The sequence below is a fragment of the Lytechinus variegatus genome, chromosome 3, assembly GCF_018143015.1.
Source record: "Lytechinus variegatus isolate NC3 chromosome 3, Lvar_3.0, whole genome shotgun sequence".
NCBI classification, from domain to species: domain Eukaryota; kingdom Metazoa; phylum Echinodermata; class Echinoidea; order Temnopleuroida; family Toxopneustidae; genus Lytechinus; species Lytechinus variegatus.
The window spans coordinates 42179600-42202842 of record NC_054742.1 but is presented as its reverse complement, the minus strand read 5'-3'; the positions used below and the strand labels follow the sequence as shown (position 1 = coordinate 42202842).

The 23243-nt window shown below is 36.8% G+C and overlaps 2 protein-coding genes across 4 annotated transcripts in view; one reads left to right on the top strand and one right to left on the bottom strand.

The window, feature by feature from the left end:
- The window catches only part of LOC121411064 (methionine aminopeptidase 1D, mitochondrial-like), a 41463-nt gene extending 32160 nt beyond the window's left edge, over positions 1-9303 (top strand). The window contains exon 10 of one of the 2 annotated variants that reach the window (XR_005969420.1): positions 3226-6301. Coding sequence is in view for 1 of the 2 variants with exons in the window: in XM_041603550.1 (XP_041459484.1) it covers positions 3631-5166 (1536 nt within the window). In the remaining variant the exon portion in view is untranslated. Of the gene's footprint in view, positions 1-3225 lie in introns of both variants that reach the window. The other variant, XM_041603550.1, reaches the window with a different exon arrangement.
- Positions 9304-15526: 6223 nt separating this feature from the next.
- LOC121412211 (putative methyltransferase DDB_G0268948) lies at positions 15527-20382 on the bottom strand. 2 transcript variants are annotated; one of them, XM_041605120.1, is made up of 7 exons: positions 20214-20303; positions 19574-19738; positions 19134-19294; positions 18146-18365; positions 17683-17774; positions 17102-17230; positions 15527-16103 (listed from the first exon to the last, which is right to left on the bottom strand). In XM_041605120.1, the coding sequence occupies exons 2-7, from the start codon at positions 19682-19684 to the stop codon at positions 16004-16006; spliced, it is 813 nt and encodes a 270-aa protein (XP_041461054.1). In that variant the 5' UTR covers positions 19685-19738; positions 20214-20303; the 3' UTR covers positions 15527-16003. The 2 variants fall into 2 exon arrangements, with proteins under 2 accessions (XP_041461054.1, XP_041461053.1); XM_041605119.1 differs by lacking the exon at positions 19574-19738 and having other exon boundaries at positions 20214-20382.
- Positions 20383-23243: the final 2861 nt, after the last annotated feature.

The window sequence follows — 23243 nt, the reverse complement described above, 5'->3', positions numbered from 1 at the left end:
CATGATAAGAATCACGAACGGTAATCACAATCACGTATTCAATTCTACTCCGGAGGTGAATTCCAGTTAAGTTTCACTTAAATTACGTTACGAATTTTGCGTGTGAAAGGCTTGAACTTCAAAACATCTTTTGGGGGCGGAGTTACGTGACCTTTCAACCACTTCCGTAGATAATACAATTGTCATGCACTTATCGTAGTTTGTATTTGCGATGTAATGCTTTGATTGACAAGTCACCATGGACACATACCGACTTCGCTCGAGAATTCGAATTCAAATCAGTTTTCTAGTGAGCGTGTGAAAGGTCCGATGATTCTAAAGACGAATTGCAATCATTACAATGATGATTCAAGGTTCACGTGTGAAAAGGCCCTTTGTTTACTTTGTTTACATACGAAAATCGAAAGTGCTACCGTAATTGATATCAAAACTAATTTTAATTTGATTTCAAAATGCCACCATTCTCCAATAAATCTGTTTCAGGATATCAAGGATATCAAGATTTATGTAATGTGAGGATATCAAGGATATCAAGATTTATGTAATGTGAGCGAACGGAGCGAGCGAGCTGAAAAAATGCGCAAATCAATTATGGAATATTCGTAATGATGTTGTTTTGAAACAGTCAGGTGATTGGTCTAGATTTTGGATTTCGCTTAAAACATCTCAAGCTTTAAGATTCTGTAGGACCGGACGCAACAAGTACGCGTACGCTTTTTAAAACGTAGAGAACTATTGTCAAAAGCACTTCAGGACACAGAATTCGAAAATCGGTGAATCAAAACTGCAGTGTCGTCTGTAACTCTTGACAAACGACATATTTGCAGTTTTTTATTAGCTCTGAATCTTAGGATGATCAGCTGTCCCGGTTCACCAATTTTCGACAAAGACCCTATGTTTTCATTGTCATTTGACTTGCATTTTCAACGCATTTGCTGTGTGCTAGGATTGATTCCGCGTAGTTGAACGAAAACACGCTATTAATGTACATAAATGATGGGATATGTCTATGGTATGATACTGGAGTATTATTTCACCAAAATCATCCCCATACTTGGACCAACGTTCGTCAATATTTTCATTTACGAAATACAAGTTTCGAAATAAGTCACTTTTTCTTTAAATTCTGCGAACAGAAAGTGAAAAACATCGGGTGACACGTTCGAACCCATTCTTTAGTTTGGCAAACTTCTCATTTAGAGTATTAAACGTAGTAGACGGGGATGGGGGCTAGATGATTCAATCTGATTCCTTCTCAGTAAACAATTTGTGTTTTGTAGTCAAATGAACGAGCTATAGCTTCACACCTTTTCTTTCTTGTTACGTGTTTCTGTTTTCTTGTTACGTGTTTCTGTTTTTTATATCCTTTTTAAAAATGTTAATAACTTGAAAATTAGGAGTCAGTCGCCCCCTATCGTGTGAAGTACCATCCATTTATTTCAGTGTAGATTTAGAAAAATTGTCAGATTTTTTTTTGGATAGGCCTACATACCATATTAATTTTATGATTTTGCGTGCTATGGAATTCCACCTCATTGTCATTGAACGAAACACTTCGCCAACTAGTCCTCGTGTGAAGGAGCTAATCTACGAGGATTTATCGAATTAATCCATCAATGAGAAAGGATTAAGTGTTGTGATGGTTACATAAAAACCATTTTTGTCTCACCTGCGAAGCAAAGTGAGACTATAGGCGCCGCTTTTCCGACGGCGGCGGCGTCAACATCAAATCTTAACCTGAGGTTAAGTTTTTGAAATGATGTCATAACTTAGAAAGTATATGGACCTAGTTCATAAAACTTGGCCATAAGGTTAATCAAGTATTACTGAACATCCTATTAGAGTTTCATGTCACATGACCAAGGTCAAAGGTCATTTAGGGTCAATGAACTTAGACCATGTTGGAGGAATCAACATTGAAATCTTAACCTGAGGTTAAGTTTTTGAAATGTCATCATAACTTAGAAAATATATGGACCTAGTTCATGAAACTTGGACATAAGGTTAATCAAGTATCACTGAACATCTTGCATGAGTTTCACGTCACATGACCAAGGTCAAAGGTCATTTAGGGTCAATGAACTTTGGCCGAATTGGGGATATCTGTTGAATTCCCATCATAACTTTGAAAGTTTATGGATCTGATTAATGAAACTTGGACATAATAGTAATCAAGCATCACTGAACATTTTGTGCAAGTTTCAGGTCTCATGATTAAGGTCAAAGGTCATTTAGGGTCAATGAACTTTGGCCGAATCGGGGGTATCTGTTGAATTACCATCATAACTTTGAAAGTTTATTGGTCTAGTTCATTGAACTTGGACATTAGAGTAATCAAGTATCACTGAATATCCTGTGCTCATTTCAGGTCACATGACCAAGGTCAAAGGTCAATGAACTTTGGCCGAATTGGGTGTATCTGTTGAATTACCATCATAACTTTGAATGTTTATGGATCTGATTCATGAAACTTGTACATAAGAGTAATCAAGTATCACTGAACATCCTGTGCGAGTTTCAGGTCACATGATCAAGGTCAAAGGTCATGTAAGGTCAATGAACTTTGGCCATGTTGGGGTTTTTTGTTGAATAACCATCATATCTCTGTAAGTTTATTGGTCTAGTTCATAAAAAGTGGTCTAGTTCATTAAACTTGGACATAAGAGTAACCATGTATCACTGAACATCTTGTGCGAGTTAGAGTAGTATTCATAGTCAGCACTGCTGCTATATTGAACCGCGTGATGCAGGTGAGACGGCCAGAGGCATTCCACTTGTTGTACTAAAAAACGCTGCAGAAAGTTTATTATTTACCTGTCTTTTCATTGGACTTTGTTATTTTTCTATAAACCGTCAATGTTCTGAGAGACAAGGTCGTTGATAATTTCCAAGTAATGTCCTAATTTTCAGATACCAACGAAGAAGTATGGATGTGTACCTTTAAGTATGACGCGTCTTTTCTTAACGATATTTATTATACACATAATCACGGTTGCGTGAAAGTTAGAGTTATAACGAACATATACTAAATTTATGTTTTATTGTTGTTTTATGTTAGTGTAGCAATTCCTCTTGTGATCGTTACATTTTTTTTCTGATTTACTTATATGCATGCATTTTAATATTTCTGTGATTTCATTGAGCGCACTCTTAATTTAAAATTAAAATTGCCATTGTGATGCCAACTATGAAACTAGTTTTTTTTCTCTTTTATTTTCATTACAGCCTGTGGTCTTCGTTGTGAAAATATACCGCTATGGTCGAATCTGCCAGCAAAAGGGTAGCATTTTTTCTCGTGCATGTGACGTGCGTATAATAACAAGTGAGGATTGACGATTCAGTGAAATCTGAGACCGAGCTGATTTATAAAAGCTTTCCATATCCCCGGGAAAGGAGCTAATGCCATTCAACTAGATTGGCAGGATACGGCATCTACTGAATGGCCATGACATTCACCAAGTATAATACCAGATTCAGGAAAGGGGGAATAGGTGTATAAAGAAGAGGGCACTAAACAGTTTGCACACAAACTCTCAATGTAAGGTTCGTACTGGTTTTTATATCTATAATATTCATGTAAGACCTTGCTGACGTCTAAGATGGAATGGAGGAAAATTTGATTTCAGCTTCATGACATACCTGGCAAATTTTTCATCCTTTCAAAGGATGATCATCTCGAATATGTCGACCACTGACCCATATATTCCTCTTGACTGCAGGGAGCAAAGTAATCGCGACATCGCAGACATCGTAATTGCCATCTTAGACATTCTTCTGTGTCTTTTAGCTGTCCTGTGTAACGGCACTGTGGTATTTATATTGTACAGGAAACCCAAGCTAAGGAGTAAATCAAACAGCCACCTCATGAATTTAGTCATCGGAGATTTCATGTATTGCCTTACCCTTCCGCTGACCGTGGCGAGCTGTCTACAGGGTGGTTGGACGTACGGATTTGTTTTCTGTCAGATTCATGGCTTCTTCATGCTCTGGGCCATAATAGGCATTGAATTCATATTTCCAATCTTGGCAATTTATCGGCTAATCGTCATGTCAAGGTCGCAGAATAGATTTGCAGAGTTTTACAAGTCTCAGACCCTTGCATTGTATTTGGTAACCTGGATCCTTGCTGGGCTCTGTGCTCTTCCGCCACTGGTAGGTTGGGGAAGTCTGACACCATGCGATGGGTTAAACAAATGCTTTGTAAGGTTTAGTGACACGGAATCTTACGTCATATTCCTAATTATTATTACAACCGTCATTCCACTCATCACCATGGCATTTTGCTACACCAAAGTTATTATCACTGTTCGCCAAAGTTCCAAGCGAGTTCAGCATACCACAAACAACATATTGTCAGCCTCTGTTGCTTCCTTAGCCGTGTGTGATGACCAAAGTACCCTTCGTGTCCCTTCACCTGCGCCTCCTGTCTTGTACACAGACAGAGATTTCTTGCCTTTGCCACCTCGGCAGAACTTACCCAAATCAAACGTCAATCAACGAAGATCAAGTCTTGCTTCGGCAACGGGAGGCCGATCACGGGACAATGCTCGACGCTTCTCTCTTGCTTCTATCGCCTCATCCACCATGTCCAGCGTCCGACCCAGCGAACAGCGCCTAGGTCGATCCCTTGCACTGATAATAGCGTCTTATCTTTTCTCCTGGGTACCCGTCATTGTCTTCACATTACAGGCAACCTTTAAACCAAACACACCACCCGACTTCTGTATAAAAATGATCCAAATGTTCCTATATCTACATGTGGCAATGAACCCTCTGGTGTATGGTCTTCTAACTGATCCACTGCGGAGCGTCCTCTCTGGATATTTTAGACGAGGACGCCTCGGAAGCTCTCAGGAGTCACAGCGTTGGGTACCACCATCAGTAGCCCCAAGTACTCATCAACCAAAGAATTCTGATAAAACAGCTACAAATTCCGTGGCATGGAAAGAAAACGATGAGAACATTTCGGCGCCGACCTACTCTGGACATCCAGGGACGAATCAAGGAAACACCGGAAAGACAGTCGTCATCAGCCCTGTATCAGTCTTGTCGACATCTTCAAATGTTGAGAGTAATTTTGTTAGTGACATTCCAGATGGGATGACGCCACAAACAGTTACAAGATTGTCTGAAAACTGTGAACCACTAAGTGTTAGTGACTGTTGATATCTAATTTTAGCGTTTAAATGGAAACCAGTAACATCGTTTTTACTTTATTATCATAAGTACTTTCTTTGCATCATGGGAAAGGAGGACCCTTATGATATTCAACTTAAAACATGTAACGCTTGATATGTTCTCATGAATCCACTGACATAATTTTTTTTTTTTTTTTGGGGGGGGAATTTATTTATAAGTTTCTATTCTGAAAGAAAGGCTCTCTAGATACAACGGTTAGTATTGATTCTATTGACCAAAATCCGAGGCAAATTTCATATACACGCAACTTAGAAAACCTGAAAAAATTAAGTTTAAGTTGGGGTTATTCCAAATAAAAGCGTATGATCGGATTCGGAACGCCGATATATAGTGGACATAAATTACCATCGACAATGAAACTGTAATTAAGATTATAACATAATACCCCTGTATGAAGAGTACTATTACTTTAGTTACACGTACTTTGCCAATGGTTTACGCCAGGTTTGCAACATAGACATTGTGAGTGTGCCCGTCTAAATAACTGAAATACAAGTAACATTTTTTGTACCAAAAGAATGTGGATATGGTTTACTCCCTTTTTAGTTATTTTCAGCTTCTCATGCAATCATGTCTCAGTTGCCCATAGAGATGAGATTAGTCAATCAGAAATTATTGATGGATATGTGATGAGATTGAATTTGTAAGATTTAGCATACATAGAGAACCTGCCGAATGAAACCGAAGAAGCAAGTCTTAACTGAGGACCATTCAATACCACAAATTGACTGACCCGTAAACCGTATTTTCGAGGACTTCCTCGCAAATTTTCAAATAAATATACACGCCAGATTTGAAAGGAACGAGATATTCGGCGAATAGTGACGGAACACTGAACTGGATCTTTTAAGAATTGAAGTTTAGATATTTTGTCCTTTATCGACAAAGTTTAGGTGTATTTTTAAATGGTGCGCATTTTGCGCTCTGCAAAGCGAACATTGAAACTTGTCGTTTAGGGTTTTCCTTTACTTCTAGTAGATGGAGAAGATCAAACCGTTTCTGATGATTCTTATGCATTCCGTCACGATTTCTTTGGCGTCATTCTAGAGAATTTATATCGCATAAGGATCTCAGCAAGCGATTATCTTTATTTTTTGATCTGTCACTCATGCTCTTGATACAGCCACTATATTATGTTTGAGACACTAAGAATAATTGGAACTGAAAATGGACAACTTACAATACATTCATTTGAATTGATTAGAGGTCATTTAATCGTAAAAAGAACACGTCTTTATAATATTACAACATCTCTGCATAGAAAGTAATATGTTCATGAATATGTTTGCGTATAATTTCTGATATATGAGTTTTCACAATCATTGTAAACAATATCTTCAAGATTGTATCTATATATCAAGTTGTTTTTCATATTTCACAAATGCTATTATTGAATAGGCCTACACTAAGAAATAAAGTGGCCAAGTCTTCTGTGTTTATTTGTTATATGATAAGAATAATTATGATAGTTTATAACAAGCCAAGTTTGTTAATATTGGAAATTTTACATAATATTGAGAAAAAATCCCCTAAAATAATAACGAAAAATATATGAAAGACATCACTCATATACGCAAGAATCACGTGATTGATACTGATTCAATATGAAACAACCACATTACTTTAGCATTACGAAAAACGTGTCATTCCCTCCATGTCTTGTAATATAGGTATTTGACTTTATATTTTGGTCCTTTACTCATAAACATCGAAGAGGAAAATACATGACGGTAATGTGTGATTAACTGTATTTCATTGACTGTGTGAATTATAACACTGTTTTCATTTTATGTTGCACCTATCCATAACAAATATATTGAATAAAGTTACTTGTCCGCACTATAATGATTCATACAACGAATTACTTTAGTGGTTTTCTGGTGGTATATTTAAACACACTGGGTTCCTAAGTAAGAGCGATTTTATTCTCTGATCACTTTATCACAGAATCCTAGATCTGTGTTGCTATTAAATCAAACTTTCGCGTCTTTAAATTTTTGAAATTGAATCAGTAATTTTTAATTTTTCTCTTTCTGGGGACAATTTTATATGTGTATCGTTAATGACATTTAAATGGTTTCAGAGATTAAAAAAATACGTTGAAATTGTCTAGTGAATGGTCAATACGTTTTACAGAGCAACTTCAGTAAATGAGAAATGTCCGTGTTAACAGCTCTACTTATTTCTACCTTGTCTTGTTTCTGCGAAGTGGCATTTGCTCAACGGTTAAGATTGCCACATGGTGAAAAACCTATATGAAAACATCAATGAAACAGACTCTTCTCTTGTAGGTCATTATATTGTCTTTATTGCACGCAACTAGCTTGCCTGAATCTGTGATAACTATAGGATAAGTGCAAACTTTGGAAGTGGTGTCTGACCAACTTGCTTGAGGAAAGGTCAATATCTTCTTTGATATTTTTCCAACAACTGATATTTCGTCAACTGCATACACACATTGGCTCTCGTCCCAGTAAACGACATACATTGTATCTAAGAGAGGATCTAAGGAGAAGTCGACAGCTAATCGCCATTCGTCGTCCCGTAGGATTCGCTTTGTGTTGCCAGTTCGATCTAAAATGATGAATTCTCCTTGACTCGTAGATACGACTATTTCACCAGAGGACATGCACAGGCTCCGCTTACATTTGGTATCCTGCAGACGAATGATCTTGACGATAGAACCATCAGCCGAGTTGATGATGTAGATGTTGGACTGCTTAGCTTCTGACGCAACGATCATGTCATCACAATCAACGTCTACACTGACACAGGAGAATGATCCAGACGTATTCCTTGGAATATAAAAATCTTTCTTCAGTTTCCATTTGCTGTCGTACACACAGATGCACCCGTGGAGAGTCTTCTTAAAGCATCCTCCCCGAGTTCTTCCACAGAGTAGTGAATCCTCATCGATAGGTGTACAGTAGTTTACCAACCCCCTCCCATCATATTGTAACACTTTGACCATCTCTCGTTTGGTGGGATCGAATACGTACCCTTCTCCCGTTTTGATGTCTTGAAAGAAAGTGTTTCCCTCAAAGGCACAACCGAGGATGCGCAAATCATTCATGTAAGATGGAATTCTGAATTCATCTACTAACTGCCACGATCCCTGGAGTGTGGAATATAACCTATGGTGCTCTCTCCCATTTCTTCTTTTCTTAAGTAAAGATATGGAGTTCAAAATGATTTCCTTTTCCTTGAGGAGTCCTTTCATTTCGACAGTCCTCTTAAGGGTCCTCTCGATTTCCGCACACACTTCGACTGACTTCAAAACAATGTCTTGTTCTGCATGAAGAACATGATTAATTTTGATCTTAAGATCGTGACTGCTTCTATGGAGCTGTTCCAAATCACGTCGCAGTTTCTCTATTCTTGATTTTAATATTTTTTGACATCTGTAAATCTCGTTGAGTATTTCTTTCTTGTTCTCTCGAAGTGGTTTTCTTCGTTTTTCTGCTTCTTCTCGACAGCATGCCAGGTCAATGTCCTTCTTTTGCAGCAGCAGCTTCATTTTCTCCTTGTATTCCTCCTCAATTGTTTTTATTGCTTCTTCCTCCCTTTCACTTTCCTTCTCAAGAGCTTCATCATAATGCTTTATTACTTCATCTTCAATTTTCTGGAACGATTTCTCCAAAGCCGGTACACTGTCTGACACCTGATGGAGACAATCCTTTAAGACTTTCGAACTCTTTTCCCTCGAGGACAGCTTTCCTTCTAACAGCTTTTGTTTCTCATCAAGGATCGTATGGATATCGGTGACCTGACATGGACTTTGATGGAAGATAAGTGCACATGACTTGCAGCAACCTTCTTCATGAGTGATGCAGAAGGATTTTACCGATTCCTGATGCCTCTCACAATACCACTTTTTGTGTCCGAGTAGATGAATATGACCTTTCTTCAGCGCACAGGCGTGACATATTCTTCTTCTCACTTGGTTGATATAATGAATTAATACAGGATGTCCGTGACAACATGTCTCTTCGCATTTCATTCCGCTATCGCTGCCTGTAGCCATTGCCATGGCGGATTATGCCTTGGAGTTACGAGATGTGGTCATCAAAGACAGATGGCATTGCTTGTGTGAGCCTTTTTTTTCCTGAAATGCAGAGAAAATTGTTTTCTTATACAAACGCACGTTGGTTTTGTCATATACTCACCAACACAACACTGTAATCATATATGGGGTATGATAAAAATTACCTTCATTTCATTCATGATTATAGTTCAAGTAATTATATTAGACTATATATTGTAACTGTACTTATCATAAGAAAGTTTAAATGGCCAAGAGAAAAAATATGAATTGAATGTTTAGATTTTAGACGAAAGATGTACTGAAACGAGAAACATTGGCTAAGTTTAGGCCCTAATGCAACCACATTTTTATCATTATTAATGTGATAATTAATATCATTATTATCATTATTGTTGTTATTATCATAACAGATGTTGTTACGAATAAAAGCCATGTAAATGTATATATTTAGAATTATTAATTACCTCATTGGGATTTCCCCCTTTTTATTGCAGTATTATTTTTAGGAAAAAACCTGTTCAAATATTATCGCTCCTTTGAATTGCCAATGGCAGATGATCACATTATCAATCACCAATGAGAATGAGTGGTGATAGATCATGCTCCGTAAAGGGGTACTCCAGGCTGAAAATGTTTTTAACAGATAAAGCAAAATTAGACAAAACACTTAAATTTGATGATGATTTTTTTTTTGCATTTTGCTCGATGAATGTTACTCTATTTATCTAATACAAATACTTTCAGCCCGGAGTTACTCTTTAATACCCCATTCCCACTTTCGTATACATCCATGAGGATTGGCCTTTCGTGGTTGATCGGAAAGTGTTTTTAGCATTTCTAGATTTTTCTTTCCAATCAAAATGATTACCACGACTGACCTCAAGATCTGATAAGATCTGACACGATCTCCAGGATTACTCCATGTTTTACACCAAGGTTTCAATCGTGAAGGTGGTTCCACTTTCACGATTCGCGCCACGAGTAAATCTTGATCTCAGTCTTGGAGTAATCGTAGTGACCGTGTCAGATCTTATCACATCTTGGGGTCAGTTGTGCCAATTGTTTTTATTGTAGAAAAAAAATTGGACGGATCAAAGAATTGATCAACACTCACGATCTGTCACGACTTTCGACCACGTTTGTACTCTAGACAAAGGCGCGATAACGTGTGAATTACATATAACTGATAACCACCGGTGATTGTTAATGCTAAACAACTCGAATGTTCGAGCACCACTTGTGACTGGTGGCGCTATCAATCACGACTGGTGATAACGATTGAATGATACAGGTACGTTACTGAACACCACTGGTGATTGTTAGCGCTATATAGCCATAACGTCTGAAATCGCCCCTACCTCGTTATGGGCCCCGTGATACCATTTTGAACTGCTTTGAATCTCCTTTCGTCTCCAGTGTGTATTGATTTATACAGGAGACCTGTAAATAGAAATAATGATTATATTGATGAAAGTTGAATAACATAATAATTAAGTTTATTTTTAACAAAGAGCCAAGTAAATATAGAGTCAAGTGACAAGAGTCAGTTGAAATAAAGAAAATCGCATTCGCTTATTTAGGGCACATGATTGTGTTCCGTTTTGTCCACAATATTGTACGCAGTGATTATGAGTTTTGGCTTCTCACACAGAAAATATGAATGAAACGGCAAGGCTTCTTTAGGCCTAGGCCTTCCCCATAAAGGAAACTTCATCTGCCCCTGGTATCTACTTAGTTGGTGCTGTTCGGCATTAGTCTTATTCTTCGGCTGTATACATGCACCTGTAGTGGGTAACCCTGCATGCATCGTGATTACCATTAACCTGAAACACGGTGTTTAATTACGCAGACAATATTGAAAGCGTTTATGCTTACCAAAATAGTGCCATACTCACTAAATGCTAATAATATCACGCTAAGTTTAAGGCGGACCAATGGAATAGCCAGTCAGGTGCATTATTGTCGCTCTGCATGAAACAATATATTTAGCGATATATTTAACTCACGCTGTGCAATTTACACTAGCTCCTAAATCTGATTTATGACCATGTCTCATATGGGACAACGAATCTCGGTTTTTATATCGTCATTTTTTACATTTCCATAAAATAAATATAATTACTATCTAGTTCAAATACTTCTGCGCTGGCCGCTGTCAAAGTCACGAGGGGTGTCCAAATATTGACATACTTGTTGCTATGGTCTATCTTTAAAAATCTTGCCATTTTCAATCTAAAGATACAAGTACAGAATTTGCAGTGAATTTCTCCCTACTGACTATTCTGTATTTTGCTGGCATAATCTTTATACCTGTTGATGCTCTTTGTTCTCCTGATGGCCTTAACATGTATAAATTTTAATGGTCGTACGAGCCTATTAAATACAGGTATGCAAAAGATGGTCATTCAAAGCCAACCCATTACTTTATTTTGATTTATAGCTGATTGACACAGTGATATGGATATGATTAGCCATGATTTAACACTCATTCTAGGAAGGGCAATTATGAACTTCCTTTGGCCGAATTGGATAGTACTATAACTTTTGGAACTATTTGATTGGCAGAAGAATTTGGGGTATTTTACTTTTTGTGGGAGAATTTGGTGTGTGGAGGACCGGCGCGGTGTTTGTCCTGTCTAACATGTCTAATTTGGAAGAAATTAAGGTAGATACAGAGACAGAAGTAGGAAAACTGTTCCAGGTGTCAACCACTCTCTTATTAAAACTGCTTTTCCTTAATGAGTTGCTCATAATTTTGTACAGCTTCATGTGATGACCACGATTGCTACTGTGGACTACTGTACAGGACTGGTGTAAAGAAGATATCAAAATTTTCTATAATTATAATTATCGCTATATACTACGACACCCAACATCCTCTTTGATACCGTGCGAGGAAAAGGTCACGATAAATATCAGAACATGCCTTAATCTATCTTTTGTAAATTGACACGTTTAAACCTCGCTCCATAATTTTTGTTTCAACAGTAATATCAAAAAGCATGTAACTTTTCTGTCAAATTATCATATTCTGCCTAGCGTATGACTATGCCATACAGGACTATTTTTCTTGTTCGTTTTATAATACTAAATATTGTTGTGTATACGAAAAATATAGGTCATTAGGATAAGCAATAAATGATACTTACGTTTACGTTTCGCGATGTAGTGAAATGATCTGATTCGATAAGTCAACAGATTTTGTTAGAATAAAATATAGATTCGGGGCAAGCCAATCATGCTCTCATCTATAGCGATATCTCACACATGCTTGCTGGGAAAAAAAATATACAGCAATGGTTTCTGCTGAAATCTAATTTTATTGTACACATGTTGTCAAGTTTGCAGAATACACAGGATTCAACGCGGCAAGTCAGTTGCACTTTGTTCAATTTGGTTTTCATTGTCCAAAATCCAAATGAATATTCGTTTCAAACCCATTGAAGCAAGGATGACAACAGGCTTATACAGACAAAAATATATTTTTGTCTGTTCCACAGTGGTATTATGCTGTGCAATTCATAAAACGATCCATTCCAAAGCAACTTTTACATCTATCTTACATTGCTGTTTTAGACCAGTAAGCCAAAACAATTGTACATCATTTAAAATATGAAGCAGTGGGATATACAATAACATAACTTCCCTGTATTCACCTCTCATCTGCTTGTTAGATACTGTATATATTTTGCTTTAGAAACACTCAAACTCTATGCCGTAATCTCATGTCAACGGAGTTTTAATTGCATGCAATTCGAGGCTAGAAATTCATTTTTTAAACATACAAGAAAAATAATAATTGAAATATTTCCTGCTCATGCTTTATAACATTTTTGGCCAATTTTCATTCCCCGCTTATTTGGCGCAGCGTCCATCTATTTTTAGGCCTTACGTTCATTTACATGGTATTTAACAAGTTTGTCTGACAAAGCAGTCATATCCAGAAAAGATTTAAACAAAGATTTCATTTCATTTATTGATTTATTCAGGCCCATTGCAATACATCAAACATATTTTAAAAAAAAAGAGTGAAGAGAGGCAGAGATACAAGATAAGATATAAATGCAAAAATTTTACCAAAGATATTCACAGCATATGAACATGAAAGGAAACTGCGAAAGAGCAAAGTAAATATGATGTCAATGCAGTCCCGATATACACTAGATTAACCAAACTAAAGTCAGCCTTTAATATAAGTTGAAAGGATTCATCTGCAAATATAGAACTTAACAAGAACTGACTTTGTACTCACTTTAATCATTAACTGAATCACATGTATACTTTAATGTACAGTAAACTAATCACAGCTTATGTATTGGACAGTACTTTATTCAAATTGCTCACATTTCTTAACATATTCAGCAAGAAATTGCATTGTCTGAAAGTTTGAATGATGATTACACATATTGTTCATGGAAATAAAATATCTTCATGATAAGTTATACTCATTTTCTTCTATAAGAATCAATACAATGACTAGATATAAATCTCACAACTTATTAGAGTATTGGTTTTGACTTTTTCGTTTAAAAATAACAAAATCATATATATATCGAATGAATAGTCAATATTCATATATGTTCACACGGCAGTTCCATTAGGCCCATCGGTAAGTATAACTTTCTTCTCACATTGTCGTTAACCAAGACGTTTCTTTGATAAATTGTAAAGCTAATTGCCCTTGTTCGGTGAAAAGAGGGGTAATTCAGACTGTCATCCACTTACTATAGGCAAATTTGATAGACATTGAGTACATTGTCAACAATCTGAGTACATGAAAGATGTTTGGTAATTGCTCCCATCATCTAATATTAGCATTAAGTGCATTAAAATGAAGATAATACATGTTTCATCAAGCCATTTTGCTGCTAGATATCTCCTGCCTGTTTAATTTATCCCTACTTCAAAAATTGCATCAGTATTACAACATTATTGTAGCGTCACACCGCTTAAACCACACCCGGGACCGTTTCATAAAGCTGTTCGTTAGTTAAGAATGTCTTTAAGAATGACTGGTGAGCATTTCTTTTGGTAAATGATATTCACCATTAATTGTTGGTGATTATTTAGCTCCAAAGAGAGGTTCACCAGTTTTTCTTTAAGTCGCTCGTAACTTATACGTTCAGCTTTATGAAACATCTCCTGATCAGCAAAATTAGTTACCATGGTTGGTTTCATTTAAGTGACTAGAGTGTAACAATATGTGAGCATTAATTCAGCTCATCATCGTCGTTCACTCTCACCTCATTTGTACATGGATCTGTCATATTCAACGACCTAATAAGATATACTCATTTTTGTCTCGCCCACTAGAGGTGAAGGCGAGACTTTATCCAAATGTCGTCCGTCCGTCACGAATTTAATGACACATAACTCCACAACCGTAAGTCGCTTTTCAACCAAACTTGGATGGTAGATGGACTTGGGGGACCTGCATGTTATGCTACAGTCGGAGGTCACATGGTAAGGTCAAAGGTCATTTTCAGGTCAACGTTAAAGTTTACATGCAAGACTCTCTTATGACACCTAACTCCACAACCGTAAGTCGCTTTTCAACCAAACTTGGATGGTAGATGGACTTGGGGGACCTGCATGTTATGCTACAGTCGGAGGTCACATGGTAAGGTTAAAGGTCATTTTCAGGTCAACGTTAAAGTTTACATGCAAGACTCTCTTATGACACTTAACTCCGCAATCGTAAGTCGCTTTTCAACCAAACTTGGATAGTGAATGGACTTGGGGGACCTGCATGTTAGGCTGCAGTCGGAGGTCACATGGTAAGGTCAAAGGTCATTTTCAGGTCAACGTTAAAGTTTACATGCAAGACTCTCTTATGACACCTAACTCCACAACCGTAAGTCGCTTTTCAACCAAACTTGGATGGTAGATGGACTTGGGGGACCTGCATGTTATGCTACAGTCGGAGGTCACATGGTAAGGTCAAAGGTAATTTTCAGGTCAACGTTAAAGTTTACATGCAAGACTCTCTTATGACAACTCCACAACCGTAAGTCGCTTTTCAACCAAACTTGGATAGTGAATGGACTTGGGGTCCTGCATGTTAGGCTGCAGTCGGAGGTCACATGGTAAGGTCAAAGGTAATTTTCTGGTCAACGTTAAAGTTTACATGCAAGACTCTCTTATGACACCTAACTCCGCAACTGTAAGTCGCTTTTCAACCAAACTTGGATGGTTGATGGACTTTGGGGACCTGCATGTTATGCTGCAGTCGGAGGTCACATGGTAAGGTCAAAGGTCAACATTAAAGTTTGCGTGCAGGGCTCTTATGACAAGTGTTATTCCATCCCTATCATTTCACAATGAAGTTCGATACAATTATGTTGCGTGGGGTGCCCTTGCAAATCACGATATTTCTGGTTATTTTCATAAGTGGGCGAGACACAAAATCGCTTTTGCCTTGTCAACATAATTGTATGAAAAACAGGGAATGGTAGGAGAAACCTGCAGTGGCATAGATAACCATCAAACATTATTCATACTGGTAATCAAGTCCCATGGCGATTTTAAGCCTAGAGGAATATATATCTTTAGATTTATAAGACCTTAATCTGTATTATCCAAACATTGTGACAAAAGCTACAAAGAGATTTTAGGGATAATAACGGGCTACTTTATTTAGAATCACACATATTGGGTTCATTCTTTCCGTAGAATTATAGATATTTAAGGTATATTGAGCCTAACCAAAAATAACAATCTTAACAAATACTGATGTCAGGATAAACCCTACTTCGAAGATTATACTTGTAATCCTTTTTGACCGATGAACATATCATACCAGAAAGTAAGACGGAATCGGCCATCATTTTCTCCTTCATTTTTCAAGATCTCAACCAGGCTATAGAAATAAGATGGAGATAAAAATTGTTGACATATGAATTTCATAAGAACATCTTAAACTTTAGTTTTGTCAAACTCGGTTTCCCGCATATCTCACACGACTTCTTGATATCTGTGCTTTTTATCAATAGGAATTAAATCTCCAAGCGATGGCTACACTATAGCCATCCAACATTCGCATTTTTTGTCATTTCATAAAATAAAAATTTGACGATTTTATACAAAACCAAACCAATTATTTTTAGAAAAAGGCCGTAGTGTGATATCCCTGTTATGATCATTGATCAATCGTGTTTTGCAGTAGAAGCGTCAATCGTGAGTTCTTTTAAGGTTTTCATGATGTATCATCCGAGTGTCACCAATCCATGTCGTAAGTGACCCGCGTTTGAGTCCCGGGAGGATAAAGATTTTATCAACAATCCTGATAGATGAGATTATTTTCATTTTTTTAATATAAAATCTTGACAAGTTATCTCAAGTGAAAGAATGGATTGGTGAATGGGTATATAGCTACAAACAGGAGATTCTTTTTATCCATAAAGTTAATGTAATTCCCATGTTTATTTCCCGAGAGATGCCATCTAATCTGCCTTTTTATTCATTATATTTTACTGCATTTTTATGTTGTATTCACTTATCATTTAACATTTCTCTCGCCTGCCATTTTTTCTCCAAACAAATTAATATCTGACTCCTTGTGATATTTATTCGAATTTTGTGAATTCATTCAACAAAATTCACTCATGATACGCTCAAACAACATCACTTTGATGAAGGATTATATGCAGTAATTGGATGATTATGACCAGAAAATAATTCGCAGGCATCGTCTTTTATTTTTACTCTAATTTCCTCTTTATCTCCTTTCAACATCTGGAAACCGGTCTCCTGAGGCTACTTTTGATATTTGGTGCATTAGGTATCCGTTAAATAATTTCTTTAAAGGAATTTCTAAACCCCGGTTTCTCTTCAATCATGATAAGAGAAAATCGTTACCTTTTCTCAAATTCTTGGAAAAATGTGTCATGTGGATTACTTTCTCTATATTTGAGCGAGTAACTCATCGTCTTAGTAAGATTAAGGTAATCAGCAGGTGACATTTGGACGTTTTTTCCGATTGTATCCCTGCGGAAAAGAAGAGAAATCAGAAAAAGACAAATAGAATGTCTCCAAATATGTCTTTCTTTCTATTCAACCCTCTTTCTTCCACTTCCCCTCTCCAATCCTGTATATATTTCTATATTTCTCCTTCATCCTCTAAATTAATGCACCCTCTGCCACTGTCCACGCTCCAATCTTCTTCCCCCCCCCCCTCCTCCTTCCGATCCTCACCCTTCTTTTTCTTCTTCTTCTTCGTCATCCTACCTTTCCTTTTTTTTCTTCGCCTTTTCCTTCTTCTTCTTTTTTTTTTCTCCTTTGTCTTCCTTTTCCTCTTCTTCTTCTCCTCATTCGTCTTCGTCTTCTTTTTCTTCTTTTCTTTTTCTTCTTCTAGTTCCATCACTCTCTATCTCTTACTTTCTTCCATTCTCGCCCCAGTACTGTATGTAATTACATTCTTCTTTTTGAATATACATTACCTTATTGTTTCAGGGTAAGGATATTTGAGGTTTCCATAGAATGTGTGAAGCTTCTCCAGACTGATCAGCCGGTATGCATTCAGAACACTCATCTAAAAATAAATGGATGCCATAAACCTCTCATTAGCCATTATTGTTAACAATGAAGATACGTAATGTTCACAGATAACACAAAGTGCAAGAAAATTATGTTATCCGGTCGCCATGATGTAAGGAATACATAAGCATGATCAGAGACGTATTCACTGTCGGGTACCCATAAGTTGGGTCGAGTGTAGCACTAAACATGGTGAATGATTTTTCTTCTAAAGGAAATTAAACCACTGCTTCAATTCGACCCCCAATATTGTTGAAAATTATGAATGCCTATGCCACTGACTGCCCCTCGTCGAAAATGTCCCAGGACACGCGTAGTTTGTTGAATTAATTATTTTTTCATGACATTTCGACCATCATAACTCACGTATCTATCATTGCAATCGTTGATCTTAGCCTCCAAAATGGGATCATCGTGGTGCAACGTTTTCCGTATCGAAGATACGACCACGATGTATCCCCCTGGTCGTAGAACACGGTCAGCTTCATCGCAGAAGGCAGGGAAGTCCAACCAATGAGCAGCTTGGGAAACAGTTACAAGATCTACCGTGTTGGATTCCAGTGGAATCTTTTCAGCTGATGAAATTCTTTAAATTGATGGTAAAAGAAAGTAATGACAGATAGGAAAATGTAAGTGAAACACACAAATGAACATAGGGATAGACGTGATGCAAGTTTATGCTGCACATTATATCTGTAACTATTCGGGGGAGCGTTTCATCAACAATTTTGTCCGACAAGTTGTCAGCAAGGTGTTTCATAAAGCTGTTCGTATAAGTTCAGAGCGACTTTAAGAACGACTGGTGAACCTTTCTTACCCGCTAAATAGTCACCAAAGAACATTTATTGGTGAATATCATTTACCAAAAGAAAGGATCACCAGTCGTTCTTACGAACAGCTCTATGAAACACCCACCTGTGATAACATTCCTTGGGTTTGATTGGCTGAGAAGTATTGTTACTTTGGTAACTGTCGGATAAAACAGACTTTGTTTTAAAACCTCTCTGACAAGTACTTTGAGTTTTATTCTTTATGGGTATGACGATATAGTGAGAGTAAAATGCAAGCTGAACAAAAACGTTCAATACAATGTTTGTCATATTTATGAATGATGTCCGAATGCAAACGATTAAAAATAGGTTAATCAAAAAATCGTTAAGTTGAGGGTAAATTGAAAAGATTGATATCCATTTCAAGCCTTTAAAGTTTCGGACTCAAATAGATTTAAAGTCTGGGGGATTTCAGTATTTTAAAAAAATCTCTAAAACACTGTTTTCATATCTCAAAGGTAAAACCATCGCCGAATCCACTAATTATTCTGAAAACTACTTTAACCATGTTAATGTTTACTTGCCTATATTCCACGTTTCCTCTCTGGTTCTGACTCTTTGCTTCATCGATCTGGGCTTTGCTGATATCAAACCCGATGATGCGGTCGAAATGTCGGGCAATGCTCTGCGTAAACTGGCCTGACCCACAGGCGATGTCGACCGCTAAGGAATCATAATCTGATTTCTTTAATGAAAATAGTAGAGAAGTATTTTTAAAAAAATAGGACTTATGATCAAGGGTATTACATTTACTTGAAAATGTATATTATTATTATTTGTTTAGCGTCACCTGTGCCTGGGAGGCGAAAACCGAACTGAATCACTGTGACCTGCAGGTCTCTCCTCCCGATATATATTTTTATTGGAGGAAGTGCACGTGGACCACAACACCGGGGTTTCCCCGTGCAGTGGGTTCTTAACGTGCAATTATGATAAAAGTAAACGAAAGTACATGTAGGCCTACCTTAAATTGAATTTTTTTAATGATAGCATCAACCACATCATCAGGAACAGATGGACGATAGAGGGCGTAGTCTTTGGCAATATCAGCGCTCTCAAAGACTCGATAAGACATTGTTTATGACCTCTTGAATGTGACCAAGGAACAACAATTAAATTTAATCTAGGTCTGAAAAAAGAGAAAACAAATCAATCAAATTTATTTTTCAAATAAGCTAAGAAAATTTTATATGCCCTCTCTGCTCAGCATATAACAAAAATATGCACACTTTAATTACAATAATTACAGGACTTGCAATCAGGGGCGATCGATGCTTCGGTGAGGAAGAGCGATCGCCCCTAAGATTTTTTTTAATGAGAAAAGAGGGACGGAAGAAGGAACAAGAGTATAAAATGATAAGGAGAGCATTTTCTGTCCTGTCCTCCTCCTCCTCCTTGACGGAAAAGATAAATAGATTAAGTATATTAATCAAAATTGAATCTTTATTTATCATTTCAGTACATTTCACCCTCACTAACAACGCTACAACTTTGATAAGCAAAAAGTGAACGTTGTCTTGCTAAAGCCGACGGATGTTCGTGGGTGGTATAATAATGTTAATTGTGGTTTGTTTTGAAGCTTTAGTAAAAACATAGTTACTTACTAGGATCTGTGTTGTTCTACTTCTAGCTGTGAACCGGTCGAATAATTCAAGCAAATGAAGTGTATCATTACATCGTTTAGTGATATAATATGCAGTATGTTCTAAATCGGTTTCAATGCACTGCACGCTTTCGATAACCTCAAACATTTTAGAAACGATACAAAGGTCATTGTAAATGCACACCATTTTATTCAGTGTGATTATTTCTTTATTTAAGAAACATCCTTTAAAAGAGTCAAAGTCCATACAGAATGTAAGCAACGTGCCCAAAGTCCAAGTATAATTATGTAATTCAGCATGAACGCCAAACTTACCTATAAGAATAGGTCATTGTCAATTTATGTTACTCGCGAAAGGACCTTTCGGATGTTTTATCCGACAAGTACTGTTCTTATCTGACAGTTACCATAGTAACTGCTCCTCTCAGTCAATGAAAACAAGGAAAATCGTTACATTTGACAACTTGTCGAATGTAAATGTTGATCGAGAGAGGCGGGGGAGGCTAGGGCTTAACACCCCCAATTTTTTCCCCAGCAAACGTGTTAAAAAGTAAAAATTACTATCCTGATGCGATTTTTCTTTCTGGCATGGTCAGCCTCCCATTGTACATGTATATTCTACAGAAATATTTGCCATACACAACACGGATTCAGATGAAGTATTATTATTACATGCTATAATTGCACTGGACTGATGATAGGAATACATATACAGTAGTCAATATTTTGAACATGAACTATGAACAATATTCGATGAATTCGAATCTTAATCATCAAGGAACATACACTGCAAAAACTCCGTTGTTGAATCAACACCAGCCCGGAATGTATATATGTCCACACGCAGGGAAGTGTTACACAACACCGATTTTGGTAGTAGTCTAACACCAGATAGGTTTTTATCCAACTAGTATCAAAACAGCATCGGTTAGATTCCAAACTGGTGTTGTTTCAATACTTCTCTGGTGTGGACATGATTATATAGATTCCAGGCTGGTTCCAGACGTTGGTAGCATTATTATAGTATAAAGGGTGACTTTATAAAACTGCGGCCGTTTAAAAGAAAAGAAAGATAGTTATACAGGGAGGAGAGAGGGGGGCGACTAAATTGACCACGGAACGTTTTTACATTATTTAGAATTAAAATTCAATGTTCTGTGTAATCTTTGCGTAGATTCGGGAATAGATTTTGCAATTAAATTTGGCATTGAAGAATTTTGGAAATATCTCAACCGACTGCTGCGTATACGGACAAGGCCATAATAATTTCCTTCATTCATTCGCGACTACAGTCAATAATTTTAACCTCTGGAGCCAACTAAACTACCGCTAACTTACATGAAATGAAACTAAAATTCAAACGAACTTGAATCAAGCTGAATCAATGAGCAAAATTTTGATGAGTCATTAAGTAAATGTCTGTGCATTCGAAACTCCTCATTGTGTATTAGTTGTAGAAGCAATGATTGAATGCTCTCTGTTTGACTCAAGATCCAAGTCAGCACATGAATAAAAAAATGTGCTTATCTTAATGATATAACCCAAAAGAATAAGAGCCAAGGACAAACCATAGTCGGTAAAGGGAAGAGATTCGATTTATCGATCGACAGCTCGTTATTCTGAGGAAAACCATTGAAATGCATATAGAATAGATCATGTCTAACTGCACGTGACGGTACGTCATCTCAGGTGACATAATCTACATTATTTATAAACAAAATAAGCCTGGGACTGTTTCATAAAGCTTTGCCTACGTTAAGAGTGACTTTGAGAACGACTGGTGATCCATTCTTATGGTAAATGATATCACCATTAAAAATTGTTCATTTGTGATTATTTAGCGCGTAAGAAAGATTCACCAGCAAGTTATTCTTACAGTCGCTTCTAACTTACGAACAGCATAATGAAACATCTATCAGGCCTGGTTTACCATATAGGTTTATTAAAGCCTTTTCACCTTAAAATCAGATTTCCAAAACAAATTTTTTAATAAAAACCTAAATTGTAAAACGTAAAATACAATACACACAGATAAATGATCTTTTGGCATGCAATATACGAAAATCGTAGAAGGGCACAATATTTGATTGATAAATTGAATATATAAACGAGGAATAATCTGAATAAAATGTTTGCTTCAGGTCTTCCTCTTTACTACTTGAAACGTCGCCCTCTATTGTCCAATGTGACATTCGTAGGGACCATGTCAGTCACACAGTTAACTACATACTCGCCTCATTTAAAAAAAAAGTTAGCTTGTAATCTTAGAAAATTAATCACCGCAATATGTATTGAAAACTCTTTCTGAAATGAAGCTTCTAGGAAAATGTTCGCATTTTATTGTTTGTTTGTGTGTTTGTTTTGTTTTAGGTTGCACCGATGAATTATAAAATGTCGGTACCTCATCACGTACAGTGAAGTGACAAGGTGACATAATCTAATTTCAAATAATGTTGTGAAAGGAGAACTGGACTTTCGTGCTTCAAAATAGCCCCCCCCCCTTTTTTTAATCATTTTAACATTACAGTGATTATTTGCTGTGATTTGAATTAATTTAACTGTATTAGGTAGATGTAATTAATCCGATTGAGGTTAATGTAACAAGTAAATGCATGTATACTTAAAACTTCGAAAGCTATAGCCTACCAAATGGACTTCGGGGAAAGCCGACAATTAGCTCCAAAAGTCAGGAATACTTTGAACAATTAAAAAAATTGCAATGCGACATAGTTTGTCATGATAGATTGAGGCCTGTGGTGTTTAACTTTCCATATGTCATTGCAAAACCTTTTTATCGAGTTTAATGCAGTTTTCTCTCTTTTTTTTCGTCGGAAATCATGACACAATCCCTTTAGACTCCAATTGGTCAATACGATGTTTTCTCCTGTTTCATACATTTAGAATAATAATCATGTCTACCATACCCAGTAAGAATTTACAAAACTTGATCACCCTGATCCCCATAAAAAAGAAATATGATTTCAGATGCCTTTGTTGAAAAATAGCGCGTACAGTAGCTTTGTCAAATTAC

Bases quoted from the DNA above. Each gene is read 5' to 3' on its own strand.
- LOC121412211 (XM_041605119.1), bottom strand. From the start codon at position 20,360: ATGTTTGAGGTTATCGAAAGCGTGCAGTGCATTGAAACCGATTTAGAA. The intron at 19,295-20,213 runs GTAAGTAACTAT...TTTTCATTAAAG, and splicing joins GTAGAACAACACAGATCCTA to AAATCAGATTATGATTCCTT. The intron at 17,775-18,145 runs GTGAGTTATGAT...ATTTATTTTTAG, and splicing joins ACGATTGCAATGATAGATAC to ATGAGTGTTCTGAATGCATA.